Source organism: Vipera berus, assembly GCF_964194415.1.
Source record: "Vipera berus genome assembly, chromosome: 4".
Classification (NCBI taxonomy): domain Eukaryota; kingdom Metazoa; phylum Chordata; class Lepidosauria; order Squamata; family Viperidae; genus Vipera; species Vipera berus.
The window spans coordinates 23,889,835-23,909,204 of NC_138206.1; the positions used below are offsets into that span (position 1 = coordinate 23,889,835).

At 38.0% G+C, this 19,370-nt stretch overlaps 2 protein-coding genes across 2 annotated transcripts in view; one reads left to right on the forward strand and one right to left on the reverse strand.

Annotated features, from left to right (window-relative positions):
* The window catches only part of PAN3 (poly(A) specific ribonuclease subunit PAN3), a 92,712-nt gene extending 83,862 nt beyond the window's left edge, over positions 1-8,850 (forward strand). Inside the window, exon 20 of the transcript XR_014026310.1 lies at positions 8,312-8,850. The gene's annotated coding sequence lies outside the window, so the exon portion shown is untranslated. The remainder of the gene's footprint in view (positions 1-8,311) is intronic.
* Positions 1-19,370, reverse strand: part of FLT1 (fms related receptor tyrosine kinase 1) — a gene marked incomplete at its 3' end in the record, with an annotated part of 119,191 nt that overhangs the window by 1,614 nt on the left and 98,207 nt on the right. The window contains exons 22-28 of the mRNA XM_081326777.1: positions 18,260-18,357; positions 12,598-12,720; positions 11,402-11,513; positions 9,032-9,131; positions 2,795-2,900; positions 1,993-2,135; positions 638-719 (exon numbers count right to left, since the gene is read on the reverse strand). Of these exons, the coding sequence (XP_081182903.1) occupies positions 638-719; positions 1,993-2,135; positions 2,795-2,900; positions 9,032-9,131; positions 11,402-11,513; positions 12,598-12,720; positions 18,260-18,357 (764 nt within the window). The remainder of the gene's footprint in view (positions 1-637; positions 720-1,992; positions 2,136-2,794; positions 2,901-9,031; positions 9,132-11,401; positions 11,514-12,597; positions 12,721-18,259; positions 18,358-19,370) is intronic.

Sequence of the window (19,370 nt, forward strand, 5' to 3'; positions counted from 1 at the left end):
ATTTTTATGCATAATACATGGCTCAAGAAATATATAAGCTAAATTCTTTGGGCTTAGATTTCAATAAGAGCTTTATGATTTCCTGAACTCTTTCCAGGCTGCTGTTAAAATCTTGAGCCAGAGGAAAGAAAAAGAAAAAAGTCATTGCATCACAATAAGTATCTTTTCCAGAAACTCTTTTAAAAATGATTTTTAAAGGGGAATTTGTAATGAGAATGGTGATAACAATGGCTTTGGTCCAGCCCCAATGAAGGGTGGAGAGAGGAAGGAGAGAGAAAGAGAGATGAAAACTGTCTTCTTTTTCTGGTGTGCTGGAACCCATCTGGGACACCATTTTGAGGGACAGTTTTTCCAAAGTTACAACAAGCCATGGTTTCCACAAATCCTCCTTTTCTTACCACTGCTTAAGCAGTCTCTTACTTAAAGAGGAATAGAGAAGGATTAGAGGTTTGAAAGCTAGCAGTTATATGTTTGGGAGATCCAGGTGGGTTCAACTATTTCCCATTCCCAATCCAACTCAAGTTATGATGAGCCAACTGACTGTTCTTGGGGAAATTAAGTATCTCTCAACATTCCTTTTTCTTCAGTTCATCAGTCTAGGACTGAATCCAAAAGAAATATTTTAGGACTTACTTACATCAGGCTGAAATTTGTGCTTAGGTGAACTTTCTTCAAAGACTCTCTGAAATGGTTTCATCTTGAAAGCATGAACATATTTTCTTCGAAAATAAACAGGGGAAAAGGCTTCTTGAGATAATACCAAAGCAAAATATTACTATATACTGTAGTAGCTACATGTGAATATTTGATCGTGAATGACAGCGTAAGTATATGCCTAATGTATTTTATTAATTATAAAAGACAAATTATATTTAACAAAGATTGTCAAGTTTTTTTTTTTTGCATAGTTACTATTTTTATATGGCATTTCTTTCCTGCTCACCTGTAATACTTGCTGTTTTTATGTTTTCTGTTTTATCATATTTTTGTGTGCCACCCAGAGTCTCTTTTGGTGATATGGGTGGCTGTATAAATTTCATAAATATAAAAATAAAAACCACCTAAAAGCAACACAAGCCTAATTCTAGAGCTGCACAGAGTTAAGGGAGGGGCTGTTTTACCATTGTAGAATTTCTCAGCTCCTAGACTCTGCCTGCTTTCTGCAGAGGTTCAGCCACAACATCATCAATGCTGAACTACAGTTTCACAATTTTTAGATGGTAAGCAGGAACGATACCATGCCAGCTTTTGTGATTGCAATGAATTTTACAAATCATTAAAAATACAATATGGAATGCTGGCTAGATAGCATTTATTTATTTATTTATTTATTTATTTATTTATTTATTTATTTATTTGATTTGATTTGATTTGATTTGTATACCGCCCTTCTCCCTAAGGACTCAGGGCGGTGAACAGTGACATAAATAACAGAATGCACAAATACAGATATTGAAAACAAATTAAACCCTAATTTTGCCCAAATGCAGAAGATAGTTACCTTAAAACAATAATTATTTATGTTCTCCTTTAGATACCTAGAAGCTACTGTTGGTTAGCTCATGGGGATTAACACAATTTTCAGCAACTGTGAAGTCATCATGGCTCAATTTTATTTTTTTTCTGAGGATTTGAGGAATGAAACTGGTGGTAGTGTGGAAGGGACCTCTGGCACAAAGCATGATGATCTAATAAATTCCCAAGCTTACTCAGTGTTGGTTGCCAAGAACCATGGTAGAGAGAGTGTATTATTGTCAGCACTCCAAAGTAAATCAGATTAGGAATCCTATGTCATGTAGGTCAGTACTAGTTTTATTGCAAAGTTATAGTAACTGAATCTTGCAAATCAGAAGGAGCTTCCTCCCTCTCCTCCTTGTCTTACTCTAGAGTTAGGGAGGAGTTTGCCGAGATGTTTTCTCAGATTACAGACTTGCTCCAAACCACACTGTTTTATATTTTTTTAATATAAAATATCCTGACATTTCATCTTACCCCCAAGTTTCAGCATTTGCATTAGTCAAGGTTGGTACTGAATTGTTTTTTGTCTCATGAAGATTAGAGGAACTTGGAGAGCAGTGGTCAGACCCAGTATCCTCTGGTAATAGAGTATTCAAAGGTATGTAATCTTTGCCATCCTATGAAGACAGAAGGAGAATCTGGTGAAACTTAATTGTTATATAAGCCACATAAAACACACCTATATTACAAATATGTAATAGGTTTTAAAATTTCTCTACATATCTTAAAACAGTTTGATTCATCTCACAATTAAGCTGAAATATTACACTATAAGCTAGTTTAACTCCCTTACGTTCAGAATAATCGTATGGCACAATCAGCATGGGGATTGATGCATCCTGAAATAATTTTTGGATGATATGCCTTCTAAAAATGTTTCACTGAATAAAACTTCCCATAACATATTACTTTTCTAAACACAGGGTTAAAATGTATGGGGGAAAAAATCTTTAAGTATGCCATCTGCTACTTATCTGCTACTTATCATCTGAGAAATTGAATGAAAAACTCAAAGGTGAATGAATTGATTAAACATGCAATTGAATCTTATGGACAAAGCAAGTAGCTTATCTCTGGAAAAAAATCATGGGACCAACCTCATTGATGCTTGAATCTATGCAACTTCAGCCATGCAGATTGTTTGCATGCTACTATAGTAGCATTGAATCCTACTTCTAAGAGAGGAAAAGTATGAGGAAAGTCGATATATCTTCCACTAAACTATATCTTGTTTAAAGAAAAAGCTATACAAGACACATCACAGTTTTCTACTTACCTGTTGTGCATTAGCCTGAAGTAAGTCCCCTAATATTTCCACCAGCTCTGAGAACCATGGTCTTTCATTTGGATCTGCTTGCCAACAGCTAAGCATAATGTGGTATCTGCCAAAAAAAACAGAAGAAATAAAAATGGGATCACAAGCTTCACTTCTGTAGTGGCTTATCTCACGTATAATCAGTTTCATTTTGTGGACCACTTTTAACCCCCATCCTTCCATATGAGCCCCATTTTTAATTGTTAAGATATATGACCATCTTTCCCTTTTCTTTTTAACAATTTTAATTAAAATAATTGTTGCTGTAGTTGAGTCCACCTTGCTTTGGTCATCCTTTTCTTATCTTTCCTTCTACTTTTCTCAGCATCAGCATTTTCTCCAGAGAGCTAGGTCTTTGCATAACATGCAAAAGAATGATAATTTGAGTCTGGTTATTTGTACCTTGAGTAAGAATTCTAATTTGATTTGTTTGAAGGGCCATTTGTTTATTTTTTATTATACATGATATTCTTGCAAATTTTCTGTAACATCAAAGTTCAAAGGCATCAGTACTGTGTCTATCTTCAAAATATCCCATTCAATTCAATTAGTTGGATTTCTCCCTCTATAACCATTCAGTCCCCGTCATGGATCACTACCTTGTTGTGGCAAAGGGACTTGCGTAATTCAATGAAGCTATGAGCTATGCCGTGCAGGGCCACCCAAGACGGACAGGTCATAGCAGAGAGTTCTGACAAAATGTGATCCACTGGAAATGGCAACACACTCCAGTATCTTTGCCATGAAAACCCCATGGACAGTACCAAAAGGCAACAAGATATGACGCTGGAAGATGAGCCCCTCAGGTTGGAAGGCGTCCAATATGCTACTGGGGAAGAGCAGAGGGCTAGTACTAGTAGCGCCAGAAAGAATGAAGCGACTGGGCCAAAGCCGAAAGGACGCTCAGCTGTGGAAGTGTCTGGTGGTGAAAGGAAAGTCCGATGCTGTAAAGATTTTCTCTCCATAGGAACCTGGAATGTAAGATCCATGAATCAAGGCAAGCTGGACGTGGTCAAACAAGAGATGACAAGACTGAACATCAACATCTTAGGAATCAGCGAACTAAAATGGACATGAATGGGTGAATTTAATTCAGATGACCATCAGGTATATTACTACTGTGGGCAAGAATCCCTCAGAAGAATTGGAGTAGCCTTCATAGTCAATAAAAGAGTAGGAAAAGCAATATTGGGATACAATCCCCAAAATGACAGAATGATCTCAGTTCGAATCCAATCCAATCAATATCACAGTAGTCCAAATCTATGCCCCAACCACCGGTGCCTGAAGAGGATGAAATTGACCAATTCTATGAAGCCCTATAGCACCTTATAAAACTAACACCAAAAAATGATGTCCTTATCATCATGGGGGATTGGAATGCTAAAGTAGGAAGCCAAAAGATAACCGGAATAACAGGCAAGTTTGGCCTTGGAGTACAAAATGAAGCAGGGCACAGGTTGATAGAATTTTGTCAAGAGAATACGATGGTCATAGCAAACACTCTTTTCCAACAACCCAAGAGACGGCTCTACACATGGACATCACCAGACGGTCAACACAGAAATCAGATTGACTATATGCTCTGCAGCCAAAGATGGAGAAGCTCTATACAGTCAGTAAAAACAAGACCAGGAGCTGACTGTGGCTCAGACCATGAGCTTCTCGTTGCAAAATTTAGGCTTAAACTGAAGAAAGTAGGGAAAAGCACTAGACCAATCAGGTATCAACTAATTCAAATCCCTGACAAATATACAGTAGAGGTGACAAATAGATTTAAGGAATTAGATCTGATAGACAGAGTGCCTGAAGAACTATGGATGGAGGTTCACAACATTGTACAAGAGGTAGCAACTAAAACCATCCCAAAGAAAAAGAAATGCAAGAAAGCAAAATGGGGACTGCAGCCAAGAAATTAAAAAACGCTTGCTCCTCGGGAGGAAAGCCATGGCAAAGCTAGACAGCATACTAAAATGCAGAGACATCACCCTGCCAACAAAAGTGCGTATAGTCAAGGCTATGGTCTTCCCAGTTGCAATGTGTGGCTGTGAAAGTTGGAGCATAAGAAAGGCTGAGCACCAAGGAATTGAGGCCTTTGAACTCTGGTGCTGGAGAAGACTCCTGCGAGTCCCTTGGACTGCAAGGCGATCAAACCGGTCAGTCCTAGAGGAGATCAACCCTGACTGCTCTTTAGAAGGCCAGATCCTGAAGCTAAAACTCAAATACTTTGGCCACCTAATGAGAAGGAAGGACTCACTGGAGAAGAGCCTAATGCTGGGAAAGATTGAAGGCAAGAGAAGAAGGGGACGACAGAGAATAAGTTGGCTGGATGGAGTCACTGAAGCAGTAGGCGTAAACTTAGAAGATAGTAGAGGACAGGAAGGCCTGGAGGAATGTCCATGGGGTCACAATGGGTCGGACACGACTTCGCAACTAACAACAACAACAACCATTCAGTTGCAAAGGGGCAATTGATTATGTGCCATCTACTTGGTGTTATCTATTAGGGACCATGTAAATAAATTTGCCTTTGCGATTTCTACTAAAAAGAAAAGGAAAATATAACCTTGAATCTTCCAACCTCCTAGGTCCCTTTGCCACATTCTCAAGTTCCTCCTCCCCAAAAGACCATTAATTGCAGTAGAATACTAAAACAAATCAGAACAAAATCACAATGAACAGGAAATGGTCCTATTTCTTCCCCTGTTGATTTTCATCCAGTAGGGCTCCAGCTCCAGGTTGTGTTCTGATAAGAGCTAAGAAACTGCTGCCTATTTAATTATTATTATTTTTTTGAGATTTAAATTCTGCAAAGAAATGTAACAGGAATTCATGTTAATAAGGAGTGAAAGATTAAACAGACTTTCTTTCAGTTAGCTTCCTTGCTACATCTAAAAACCAAGGCATCTGAATATAAACTCATAATAAGGCTCTGTGGCATAATTGTCTACTTGTCTGAGGTATTTGTTTTGATAGCAAAGTTTTCCTTCCAAATTTCCCTTTTTATCTTCACAATATGTGTGTGGATTTGGTTAGGCTGAGACAGATGTCTATGCAGAAATATTGACATCTGAAAGGATGTATAACACCACTCAGCTTTTGCTATAACAAAATATCCGGTCTTGATAGGATACAAATATAATATCCTGAATCTTGTTGTTATCCTAGCTGGCTACAAAACATAATATTTAGGTTATATCAATGAGCAGCCAATAATATATAACCACCTCAGGTATCTACCAAAGATGTTCCCAAAAGAGATATGAAGTGAAAAATGCTTATATACTTTGGCTCTGTAATGGTTTCAGGAGAAAAACATTATTTTTTTGTTGTAATGATTCCATAAAGCTGTTTAAAATAGAATGGAAACAAAATAAGGGCATGGTATTGTTAAGAACATTGGAGTTGATGGGACGTTCTGTTGCCAGTATAAATTTCAAGCAAGGGAGGACTTTAATGGGAATTTGAATTTTGCCTACTGCATCATATTTCAATACTATAATTATCTAAAAGCTTTTCTAACTTAGTAAAAGCCTTCCAAGTACTGGCTACACTTTTATTTCTATCAGACTTTCATATGCTCCAAATTTATCAACTCTCTGTACTGATTTTCAAGCCAAACATCAGCAGCTACTTCAGATACTGTATCTCAGTCTCTGATAATTTCTAATCTCTTCCTTGAATTTCTGTTATTATTTTAGCATACACACACCCATTCACCAGAGCCAGGCAGAAAAAAACGAACTCCATAGTTTTGCCATTAGACAGCTATCCATAAATTTTATCATGTATTTGCATTGGCTGAACACCCTTGGAAGTTAGAACATAAAGGAACAAGATGTTGGCAGAGTGTATTATTCTGCTGCACATGTGCATTGTTGGATATCTATTGAGAATCTCATCTCTCCCTTACAGCAGACTCCATGAGGGCTATAAAAATCCTATTCAAAGTATATGGCCAAAGCCTAATGGGATTCCCATAGTTCTTTGGGGAAGTTATATGGAAAATAGTGATTGTTTCAGAAGTAGATTCAATTGGATTTGTTGTTTGTTATCATGACAGCCGCCGTGGGGATTCCCCTCCCCGCAGTTGCCATGTCGCGGCCCGTGCTAAGCCCCCACCCGGAGCTGCTCGAACCCTGACCCAGAGCTGCGTTCCTCGTGGCAGTGGTCTCCGGCGCCAAACAGCCTCTTTCCAACCACATCCAGAAAAATTTGTAACAAACATTGGAATTCTCAAGGCCATGTTTGGTATTTCCCAGCAATCTGTTACTGGAAGGAAAAAGCAATCCCTGCTGCGTTACTGATCCCAGAGAAGCATTTGCATGTAAGCAGGTATCCTTAGGGTGCCATAGTTATGGATGAGAAATATTGGTTGCAAAGTTGGCATTTCTGGATGTAATACAGACATTTTGGACTTATTTTTCTTTCTTTGCATGTTTGATATTTTTAAAAAGGCATATGCTACTGACTACGCTTATGCCCATATGTAACATCTTTTGCTAGGATAGATGACCGCTGCTTGTCCAGAAAGGGAAATGTGAAAGATTGTGACTAAACAAAATTTTAATGAACAGATAATACCACCAGAAATTATTTTAGCCTTTTTAATAAATGTTGTTATTGATGTTAAGCTCACCATGGAAAACATCATAGATTGTTATGTATATACTAGGTTAATTATTTAAAGACTGAAGTGCAACATAACTAGATTCTAAATAATCTATTTTTTCAAAACACACAATAGTCCAAACAGTAAAAGTAAAGTACAAATTAAGAATATTTCATTCTTAAGAATTGTTTAAAGTGGTTTAGTTGTAATAGATGGTTATAGATTCAAATAGTTTTCAAGAGTGTACAAAAGATACTATTTTTTTTTCTAGCATCAGCTAAATTAGACATATTACATTGAGAAAAATGTTTCTCATTTCTTTCCTGTTACCTTTATTGATTTCATTGCAGAGATGTTAACGTAGGAAATAGATTATTTTGTTATCTAATTTTACCTTCCAAAAGACAGAAGCAGATGAAAAATGTGAGGTTCTTTCCTGTTGGCTTTTTTGAATTACCTGTTTTAGATTCTAAAAGTTGAGTTCCTAAAGAAGTAACCTTGTAAATAATTTTAATGTCCTCCTCTAGTGCAGGGTAGGCAACCTTGGCTCTTTTATGACTCAAGGACATCAACTCCCAGAATTCCTGAGCCAACATGGCTCAGCTTGGAAACTTCTCTCTTTCCCCTCAGCGTGGCTGGCTCAGGATTTCTTGGAGTTGAAGTCCACGAGTCATAAAAAAGAGCCAAGATTGCCTACTCCTAAAGCCAATAGAGGGAGCTTTTGTTGTTGTTGTTGCAAAAAAAAAGTGCCGGAACACCGTTCTGAGAGTTCTATGAGAAAAAAAGCCCTGATTGTTCCTATCCGTTCTCTCTTCCTTTTGCAACATGTTAAAAGACTTTCCCATTTTCTTCTCTCTCGTTTGCAGAAGAGTCAAAAGGAGATTATCATCCCTTCTTCTATTTTACTTTTAAAACAGAAAGGAAATGTTTGAATTAAACCTTCTCTGCCATTGCCTCCACCCTTTGGTACATGGCCTTTCAGAAGATTGTTAAGACTTGGCTCTGCCAGTTAGCATGGAGGTCTAAGTATGTTATGCAATCCTGAAGATGGCTGATTGGCTTGAGGACGGTTTCTCGGACTTGTTAATCCCTTTTAGCCCTTGTTAATTTTTTTAAGTTTGACTTTTTACTTTTAACTTCTTAATTTTAACCTTATTTTTTTTAACACTGTTTTTAACTCTGCTTTTTAGTCACATTTTAACATTTTTTTTGATGTTGTTTGTAAATTGCTGAAAATCACTTAAGTGAGATGGGTGGTGTAGAAATTTGATAAATAAAATAAAAATAAAAACCCTAATTGGAAGATTCATCATTAAGGTTAAGAGCATATTCACTTTGTCTCATTCTCAGCTTGGTTTATAAATAGTGTTTCCTCTTTTATCTTAATACAATTATTACTGTTTGAGCTAACTGATGGATTATCCTATCTTAGAACGTAGACATTGGACACAAAGTAATTTATAAGCATTGTTCCTGGACATAGCTCTGCTCTATGGTGGCCCCTTCTAAAACACCAGAGTGTTTGGACATTTTTATGTGCATCTTAGAACCAGGGTGCATATCCCAAAGCATAAAAACACACATACATTTCTGGGGTTGCAAAATCCGGAGCTGTCATGCAAATGCCTTCTTTTAACTTTCTGAAGAAGACTTCGTCTATTTGAATGCCAGGATATGGGGATGCACCTAAAAATTAAAGAATTAAAAATGGAATCTTTAGAATTAAGTAATTAATTCCCAAACTCATACTTTCAGCTGACTATTTTTTTTCTCAGAATGCAAAGAGTTAACTCAGAGGTAAAAGCTGCCCTAGAAACATGTACTAGATGACCAGAAGATTGTTTATCTAAGGAACTGCTAGCATTGACTGGTTTCCTTTGCTGTTGTGTCTGTCTCATCTGCCATTCTTCTTTGATGAATGAAATTGTTGCTTCCTTTGCAGGATGGATTTTGTATCCTGCATTTTCCCTTTTTTTTTTAAGAATGCAATGCCTCAGCATTCTCATTTTGAATGCCTTATTACTACCTCAGTCTGAGATATTTTGGTGCTTGTCTGCCTGTGAGTCCCATTGATCAGTACAGAAAGGAAGCAGCTGTGTGTGCCAGTGGCCCAGTATTGTGTGACCCAATCAGTGGCGTAGCGTGGGGGGTGCAGGGGGGGGCCGGCCGCACCGGGCGCAACATCTGGGGGGGGCGCGCTCGCACTGAGCTGCTCAGGGAGCCCCAAGGGCTGCACAGAGTCGGCTTGGCTCCGCTCTCGAGCTGCTCTTTCTTGCAAAGCGAAACGAGTCCGGCAGGTGAGATGGGCGGCCACATAAACTGAATAAAATAAATAGAAGCGCCCAACTCTCCGCCCAGGCTCAGGCCAACCGCAAGCGCCCCGCAGGCACCCCGGCAGGCTTGGCCGAGCGAAGACGGACCCGCCGGCCGGCTGGCCTAGCTTCGTGCGCATGCGTGGCTTTATTTAGCGGGGCTCACGTGCGAGCTTGAATGCAGCGGCTCTTGCAGGTCGGAGCCCCGCCCAGCCGCCCTCGAGAGGGACCCGGAAGCATCCCGCATGCGCGCGACTCTTCTTGGAAAGTCTACGCCGCTGCGGGGCGCGTCTTTTCGGCAGTGCCATGACGTCACCGGGTTAGGGGGCGCAAATTGCCCCGGGTGCTGACAACCCACGCTACGCCACTGGACCCAATGGGCTAGTAACTCTGGTTGGTTGTTATGACCTACCATCTTCTCTCCCCAACCGCATCTCTATGTCTAGAAGGATCTGTTATTTGACACCACAATTTTGATATCAATACCTTTGAAAAAAATGGTTGGGACGTGGTTTAGCAGCAGCAATTAAAGACAGTTATAGTTATTTTGTTTTGTTTCTTATGTCTTGTCTTTCAAGTCGCTAAAATGTAACACAGCCCCTCTTTTTTTAAAAAAATAAAAATCCTATTCAAAGTAAAATAAAATAAAAACTACTAATTTACAACTTCTATTATGTTTTATTCAGCATGGGTTGCCAACTGGGGAGGATGTGAACTTTAGCCCAGCATATTTGAAAGACTTCAGGTTGGCAAGAATTATCCCAAAGCACCACTATCAAAAGCTCTGCGTAAAGCATAGAATTTCAAAGGCTGCCATTTCCCATAGGTTGGTAACTCTTGGGAGTACCACTGGTTTTGGTTTTTTGCTGATACTTTTTTTTTTTGCTGCTGTCAACACTGCAATGCTCTCTAACAGACTTCTTACATATACCAATCTTCAAAAAGTGGAATAGCACAGAGAGCAAATTAGGGAATTTGGGTCAGGAGTTTGATTGTTTTCACTTGATTAGAACTCTTAAATGATTGTGAAGTGATATAATTTAATCGTAGAAGATTCCTTTTACCAACTTTGGGCTCTCTTATTGACAGGATAAAACTCATCTGAGAATTTGGAGATTTTGAATCCTAACTCATCTACAAGTGCCAGGAAAAAGAAGGGAGATTTAAAATGTTGATTTGCCACTGGTTGCAAATATTCTTGCAAATGATCTATTTGCATAATAATCTATTATAAAATCACCAGTAATTATTTGTGTATTTATTTTGTTAATGGCTTTAAAAGTTATTAGTAATTTATATATATAAATAATTAAGGCTGAATTAAGACTTCTTCGATAGACTGCAATCCTGTACTGTAAAAACTTAATTGAGCTTGCTTGCTTGCTTGCTTGCTTGCCTGTCTATCTATCTATCTATCTATCTATCTATCTATCTATCTATCTATCTATCTATCTATCTATCTATCTATCTATCTATCTATTTTTTCTTACTTACTTACTTACTTACTTACTTACTTACTTACTTACTTACCAAACTGGATGAAGTTCAACATGCAGTATAAGATTGCAGATTAGGTATTTGATTTTACTTATTTTATTCCCCAAATCTTAAGAATGGAGTATCTTAATTTTTAAATTTTCTTACCTAAAGAAAATATTTCCCAGAGTAATACTCCATATGACCAAACATCACTTTTAGTACTATAGACTTTATCAAATATAGATTCTGGTGCCATCCATTTGAGAGGAAGACGTGCCTGCAATAAAAGTTAATCATGTATTCTATAAGTGTTTTACAGAAGTAGATTTAAAGTTTTTTTGGACTGTAGATTAAACCTTTTTAGGATGCTGTGTCTGAAGGAAACTATATTATGTCTGATGTTATGGTTTGGATCACCTTCAATATGCAAGGCAATGTCTGATTTCCCACAATCCACTGAACCCCAAAGAAACTCACTCTATTTTAGCCCTATCATGTTGTATGAATCCAAACCTACAAGAATTTCAGTAAGATTTAAATGGGATAACTCTGTGCTCAGTGCTACAAGGAAGCCACTGGAGCATGACTTCTAAAATTACTTGGTTCATGTTTGGGAACCCTGACACTGCACTGATGGACTATTACCAAAATTACCCTTCTCGAGAACTCAGAACAACATAAAGGTGGCCAAATTGTCTTTACTGATGCCCCACTGCATCTTGGGAGATATAATAGGATTAGGGCAAACTTTTCTCCACCTCTATGCATGGAGAGATACCAAATTTAATCAGTATGTTCTAGCAATTTCCTACTCCTTTTTTCAGACTCTGAGGGTTGTTTTTAATCTTACGTTGCATTCTCTTTTCTACACTTTACAAACAGAAAACATAATTCTGGATCTAGGCACAGATCTTTGCTTTCTGCTATCTTAGCAAGATGTAAATCAAAATGTGTTCTCCTTATGCCACCTTTTAAATTGTATCTGGATAGCATGCTTCCTAAGCAGTTATATGTCATTTATACATTCCAAAGTGCAATCCCAACCAACAGGGCTGACCAATAGGCCTCAGGATTTGTTATAAAATCATCTGGCAAGTTTAGTCCAGAAATAAATATCAACATATATACTATTTTAAAAAATAAAAGAACTGATGAGCATTTCCGAGCATTGTTGTGGAGGATGCAAACAAGCACAATGTATACAACTCATCTGGATTGCTCATTTTGGTGCTAAAGGAAAGAACCGCAATGCTTTGAGAGGCCTTTCAACTGCAGAGAATGGAAATACTGAAAGTGCTTTTTCATGAGCTGTTCAGAATGATAAACAAAAGAGCAAATACCAAGTACAGTAGCTGACTTACATCGCCTTTTCTCACATAATCAGGATTTTTATAAGTATCTCTTGCAAGGCCAAAATCGCAGATCTTCACAACGTTGTTGTCAGATAAAAGGATGTTTCTGGCTGCTAAATCACGATGGATGCACTATAAGAAAATAGTTGCATAAAAATAATTTATTAAATTTATAGGTCACCTGACTCCTAATCACTTTGGTCTCGCCACACTTTCTGTTATGAATCATAAACACAAAATATTCTGAGTCTTTTCTTTGACTTTTTAAAGAGATTCTTTTAAAATAGTTTAGTCATATTTCTATGAAAATTTTCTATGGTTTGCAGAAAGTGAAACTATTGTTATGTAAGCCTCCTTGCCACTAAACTTTCAGTTGTTTATTTTTAGATTCTACACACAAACTCCCATTGAGTTCAATGGGTCTCATTTTCCAATGAACATGTATAGATCGGCAGCCAATTTTTGAGCACAAGTGTATCAGATGTGTCTGTATCAAGGATTATTTCTCAGAGTTTCAAATTTCATTTGTAATATAGAAACTTGGAATGAAATTAATTGGAACTAGCATAAGTTTTTACAATCTATTTATGTAATCAGTTATGTCCAACTGCATGGATTCATAACATAGTTAAATATATATTATTTTGAATCTAAATGGATCTATTTAAGGTAATTGCTTAGCATATGTTAATTTGTTTTTAATATTTAATTTTCTATCATTTATTTTATCTGTTATTATTAATTTATAGATGAAATGTGTGCTTCAAATAAAGCATAAAGCGAAATACGTCTGTACCTGATATTCTTGCTGTAAGAGTAAGAATGAATATTAATTTTTAATTACATGAAGATACACTTAGTTATCAAAAGTTATTTGCCAGCAGGGATTTTTGAAAAGGATAGAAATGAAGAATGGTAGAGGTACACAAGGATCCAGGGTTTTTGTTAAAATTATAAAAGCAATGTTTCTCCAGCATGATGACAGGTTTGTCTTTCTCTGTAACTGCATGCAATGTCTGGATTTTGATTTAGTAGTTCTAAAGGGAGCCATGGAAATTCTGAAAGAAATGTTCTGATAGGCAAGCTAATTGACCACAAGCCAAAATGTTCATGTTAGGTGTTAATTTAGACATGCAGCAATAACAAGGTACTCTGATTGGGGCTGCCAAACTCTGAACCACCACAAAATGGCATCCAGAAGATCAGGCTTTCTGTATTTCTATTACCACCTCATAATCACCCATATTTTGCAGCCTAGATCTGGTAGTATAAGCAATTATACAATAGCCATTTAAAAGCATTACATTGGCTTTTAAATATGGAAATATGATAACCTATATTCCTTGAAAACAATGTTAAGTCCACCAACAGCCATCTAAATACATTTCTGTGATGTTGCAGTTGCAGATTTATGAAAATACAAAGAATTATACAGATGGTCACATCTGCATATATTTAATAATAATAATAATAATAATAATAATAATAATAATAATAATAATAATAATAATAATAATAATAATAATAATAATAATAATAATAATAATAATAATATAAAGTTGGAAGGGACCTTGGAGGTCATCTAGTCCAACCCCCTGCTCAGGCAGGAAACCCTATACCATTTCAGACAAATGGCTGTCCAGTCTCTTCTTAAAAACCTCCAGTGTTGGATCATTCACCACCTCTGGAGGCAGGTTGTTCCACTGGTTAATTGTTCTAACTGTCAGGAAGTTTCTCCTTAGTTCTAGGTTGCTTCTCTCCTTGACTAGTTTCCATCCGTTGCTTCTTGTCCTGCTTTCAGGTGCTTTGGAGAATAGCTTGACTCCCTCTTCTTTGTGGTAGCCCCTGTGATACTGGAACACTGCTATCATGTCACCCCTCACCCTTCTCTTCATTAAACTACACATACCCAATTCCAGCAACCGTTCCCTATATGTTTTAGCCTCCAGCCCCCTAATCATCTTGGTTGCTCTTCTCTGTACCCTTTCTAGAGTCTCGGCATCTTTTTTACATCGTGGTGACCAAAACTGGATGCAGTATTCCAGGTGTGGCCTTACCAAAGCATTGTAAAGTGGTATTAGTACTTCACTTGATCTTGATTCTATCCCTCTGTTAATGCAGCCTAGCACTGTGTTGTCTTTTTTGACAGCTGCAGCACACTGCTGGCTCATATTGAAGTGATTGTCTACTAAGACTCCGAGATCCCTCTCACAGTTACTACTATTGAGCAAGGTACCACCTATACTATACCTATGCATTTGATTTTTCCTGCCTAAATGTAGAACCTTACTTTTTTCACCATTGAATTTCATTTTGTTAGATAGTGCCCAGTGTTCGAGTCTGTCCAGATCCTTCTGTATCTTAAGCCTATCTTCTGGAGTATTGGCTATTCCTGCCAGCTTGGTGTCGTCTGCAAATTTGATGAGTTCCCCATCTATCCCCTCATCCAAATCATTAATGAAGATATTGAAGAGCACTGGGCCCAGAACAGAGCCCTGGGGCACCCCACTACACACTTCTTTCCATGTAGATGCGGTTCCATTGAGGACCACACGCTGCGTATGGCCTGTCACCCAGCTACGAATCCATCTGGTGGTAATGCTATCTAACCCACATTTTTCTATCTTATCAAGTAGTAGGTTGTGATCTACTTTATCAAATGCCTTACTGAAGTCCAAGTAAATTATATCTACAGCGTTCCTCTGGTCCACTAATTTTGTCACTTGGTCAAAGAATGTAATAAGATTTGTCTGGCATGATCTGTTTTTGACAAACCCATGTTGACTTTTAGTGATGACTTTGTTTGCATCAAGGTGTTCGCTGATTTGTTGTTTGATTATCTTTTCCAGAATCTTCCCAGGTATTGAGGTCAGGCTGATAGGTCTGTAGTTTCCTGGATCTATTTTTTCCCTTTTTTGAAGATGAGAACTACATCAGCTCTCTTCCAGTCCTCTGGTAGTTCCCCAGTGCTCCAGGATCTTTGAAAAATATAGTTCAGTGGTTCTGAGATCACGTCTGCCAGTTCCTTGAGAACCTTGGGGTGTAATCCATCTGGTCCTGGTGATTTGAACTCGTCTAGGCTGGACAGGTGCTCACTTACCATTTTCTTGCCTATCTTAACTTGCGTTTCTATTCTGTTTTTATGGCACTGGTTTGGGTAGGTTGGACTGTTTTTTTCCTTTGTGTAAAGACAGATGCAAAAAACGAATTAAATAGTTCTGCTTTCTCCCTATTGCTTGTCACCTTCTTGCCACTTTCCTCCACTAATGGACCAATCATTTCCTTAACTTTTTTCTTGTTTTTTATATGTTGAAAGAAGCTTTTTTTGTTATTTTTAACTTTGGTCGCAAGCCTTAGTTCATTTTGAGCCTTAGCTCAAAAATTATGGTGTCAGATGTTAAGCTTTTAAGCAGCCTTTAAATCTGCCCTCAAAGGATTACAGCCTTTATTGAAGTATGTAACCTTTCATTTTATTACACTTATTCTTAATACATATAAAGGGAAATCTAGAATTAGTTCAATTTAAAGTATACTGAAGAAAATCTGAAGGAAATGTGACGTTCTATTTTCTCTAACACAGCAGAGGAAATGGAACTTCACATTTCCTACGGATCTCTCTACAATATACTTTAAATTTCCAAACATGGCAAACTTACGCTGGCTTAATAGTAATTTCTTTTCTCATGGATACAGTTGCTCTGTGGAGACCTTTATTAAAAGTGACCTTTCTTCTCTAATTCATTCTAAACTTATTGAACTAAATAGTTTGGTTTACAGAGATGTGAGTCATCAGTCGAGACATCTTAATGACACTTGCTGGGAAAAGCTGGCTGCTCAAAGTAATTTCTATTTATACTTTTAAAAAGTATATTTTTAGCACATCTATCTGCTTAAATTGGATAACAATGAACGGTTAACTGAAAACATTAAAGCAAATGACATGAAACAAAGGCAGATGATATATCATAACACATAGAACATGAATTCTTATAGAGGCACCATTTTTGTTTATAAATTCTGCCTGGAATCAAGAAATTATAAGAATAATAGAATAACAATAATAGTTGGAAGGGATCTTGGTGGTCTTCTAGTCCAACCCCCTGTTCAGGCAGGAAAACCTATATCATTTCAGACAAATGGTTGTCCTATCTCTTTTTGAAAATCTCCAGTGTTGGAGTACCCACAACCTCTGGAGGCAAGTCATTCCATTGATTAATTGTTCTGTCAGGAAATTCCTCCTTAGTTCTAGATTGGTTCTTTTCTTTGATTGCCCTGCCTTCAGCTGCTTTGGAGAAATTAAGAGTGGTGTACAATTTCCCTGTCAAATTGTATATATATTAAAGTCAGTTAACACCACCTCTGACAAACATGGTACATTATATCTTCTCACAAGGGATTCTGGAATTTTTCATCCTATTCTGCCAACTACCCAATCATTTTCTCCTATCTTTCTTTCTTCCAGTGATAGTCAGGGTGGAAAGCACATATGGGTTTTTGAATAAAGGTGTGTGTTTGTGGGAGTGAAAAAAGTGTGAAGGAAAACAGCTGTTTTCTAAATCCCTGAATTGATCTACATACATGTTTTGGCTATTACCATTTAATGTTAGTGAGATAAACAATTTTAAAACTTCAGTTTTGTCTACAAAAATATATCCTTGTTGATAACACACACACAAACACAATCTGTTACACAACATTAAGAGCACAGAATGTCTACTTTTCAACAGCAAAAAAAGAAGCGACGTGAATCTCCTACATCTGAAAATTGCGAAAAATGTGAGGAATGTTATATGCATGCATACATATGTACATACCCATCACAATATTCCTTTCTGGAGAAAGCAGCGTTAAATAGAGAGTACAAAAAGCATAATAAATAAACACCAGATGGACCCATACATATTGTCCTTTGCTGCTCATCATGACTTTGGTCAGTTAAAGCTCTTTCACATAACATTTTTACTACAGTAATACAGTACAGAGAAAGTCTAAAGTAGATTAGTTGTACCTATGTCAAGTGCAACATTTTCTGCTGTCGGTAAGGACTAATCCTTAGGGACACTGGCATCAATATGCAAGAAGGGCAACCAATGCCCTTTGTAATGCAGACATGTCCTCTTCCTTCTATGCAAGCCAGCCTCTTCTAGAGCCGGAAGACTATTGTGCAATCCCATATCCTTGGCTTTTATCCTCCTTTGGAACAGCTTATCCCAAGCAAGAATGTCTCCTATTTTTATAGCTTCCCAGAGAGTAGTTAAAAATCTGGCTTTTCCAGAAGGCTATGTTGATTACGTTTAGCCTTAGTGTCGGTGTCATTCAATACTATTAATGCTCATGCACCCAAAGCTGAGCTCAAGCAAGCTCTTAGCAAAATGGGAGCATCAGTGACATGTACCTGTTCCAGTCTACATTGATTATGTAGCCGCCCCAGGATTATATCTTATTATTTACCCAGGTATTTCTTTATTAATTGTACTGTACTTTATACTATGCTTCATTCTGTACACCACCTGGAATTGGTGGTGTAGGGTAGTTTGGAAATCTAATAAATAGCTTAAAAAGTACTCAGCCTTATAACTCACTAGCTAGGAACTATGGGCATATTAGTTAGCAATTCTTTTTATTGTTGTTGTTACTATTCTGGAGGCAAAGGCAAAGAAGGAAAACTAACCTTCTGAGATGACAAGAATTCCATGCCTCTGGCTACCTGGAAGCTGTAAGAAATAAGATCTTCCATGGTGAGGGGCCACTTGTAGAAATCACCAACATCTGAAATCAAAGCAGCATGTAAGGAGTTAATATGACCTCATCCTGACAGGAATTAGTTCGCTGTCTTCAGAGCATGGGTCTCAAACTCAATTGTATCATGTGATGTATTGATGATGATAACTTTATTGTCACTTTGAATGTACACCAATCGGCATACATCAAAATGAAATTTCGTTGCATACAGCTCTCAAAGGGTCACCACCTCCGATATATACTCCTTGTTCGTGGCCCGCTCAAATTTCAAATTGTCCATTTTAGTCTCTAGGGAGTGAACGATGGCAAACAGGACAGATGGAAATGGGGCTCCATGTGGATTAGCCCTCAAATTCGCTTGTATTCTGACAACCTCGCCTTCTTTCCTTTTTCTGATCCTGACTCTTCCGCCCTTTCCTTAAAGAGGCCTTGCTTCTTTTCACCCCTGGAGCACGCTGCTGCCGCCGCCACCAACTTCTCCAAAAGCCTCTCTCTCTTCCTCTGGGCCTGCCGACAGCCTCATCCAGTTCCTTCACTCCATAAGCTCCAGGTCCTCTCCTCCTCTGCCTCCTCTGGAAACAGCCCTGATTTGCAATAGAATCCATCACTGGGCCAGCAGTCAGATCTTGCTGCTGGTAGAACAAATTCAAACAGCGCCAACGACTTTTAACGGTCTCACCAACAGTTCCAAAACAACTAGAAACTCGCCAGGCCAGCAAAGATTGTCAGTCGTATGTCGTATGTTACCTTAGTTCCACCATGTTGCTCAAACACATTAAAATCTTCCTGATCATGTGGCCTATAGCCCTTACTATCCCTCCCAAAACTATTCGCCTTCAAGAGCCTATGCAGCCGCAGCCATTCCAGGCGCCGCCATCTTAGAACATACATACATCTTGTGATGTATCGTGACATTTTTTGCCTTTGCGGAGCCGGGGTGGGCATGGCCTGCGTGTGACACATCCGGCCAGTTTGACACCCTTGCCTTAGAGCATTTCAAAATTAGTTCACTAATGAGGGAGGGAGAGAGGGGGGGGGAG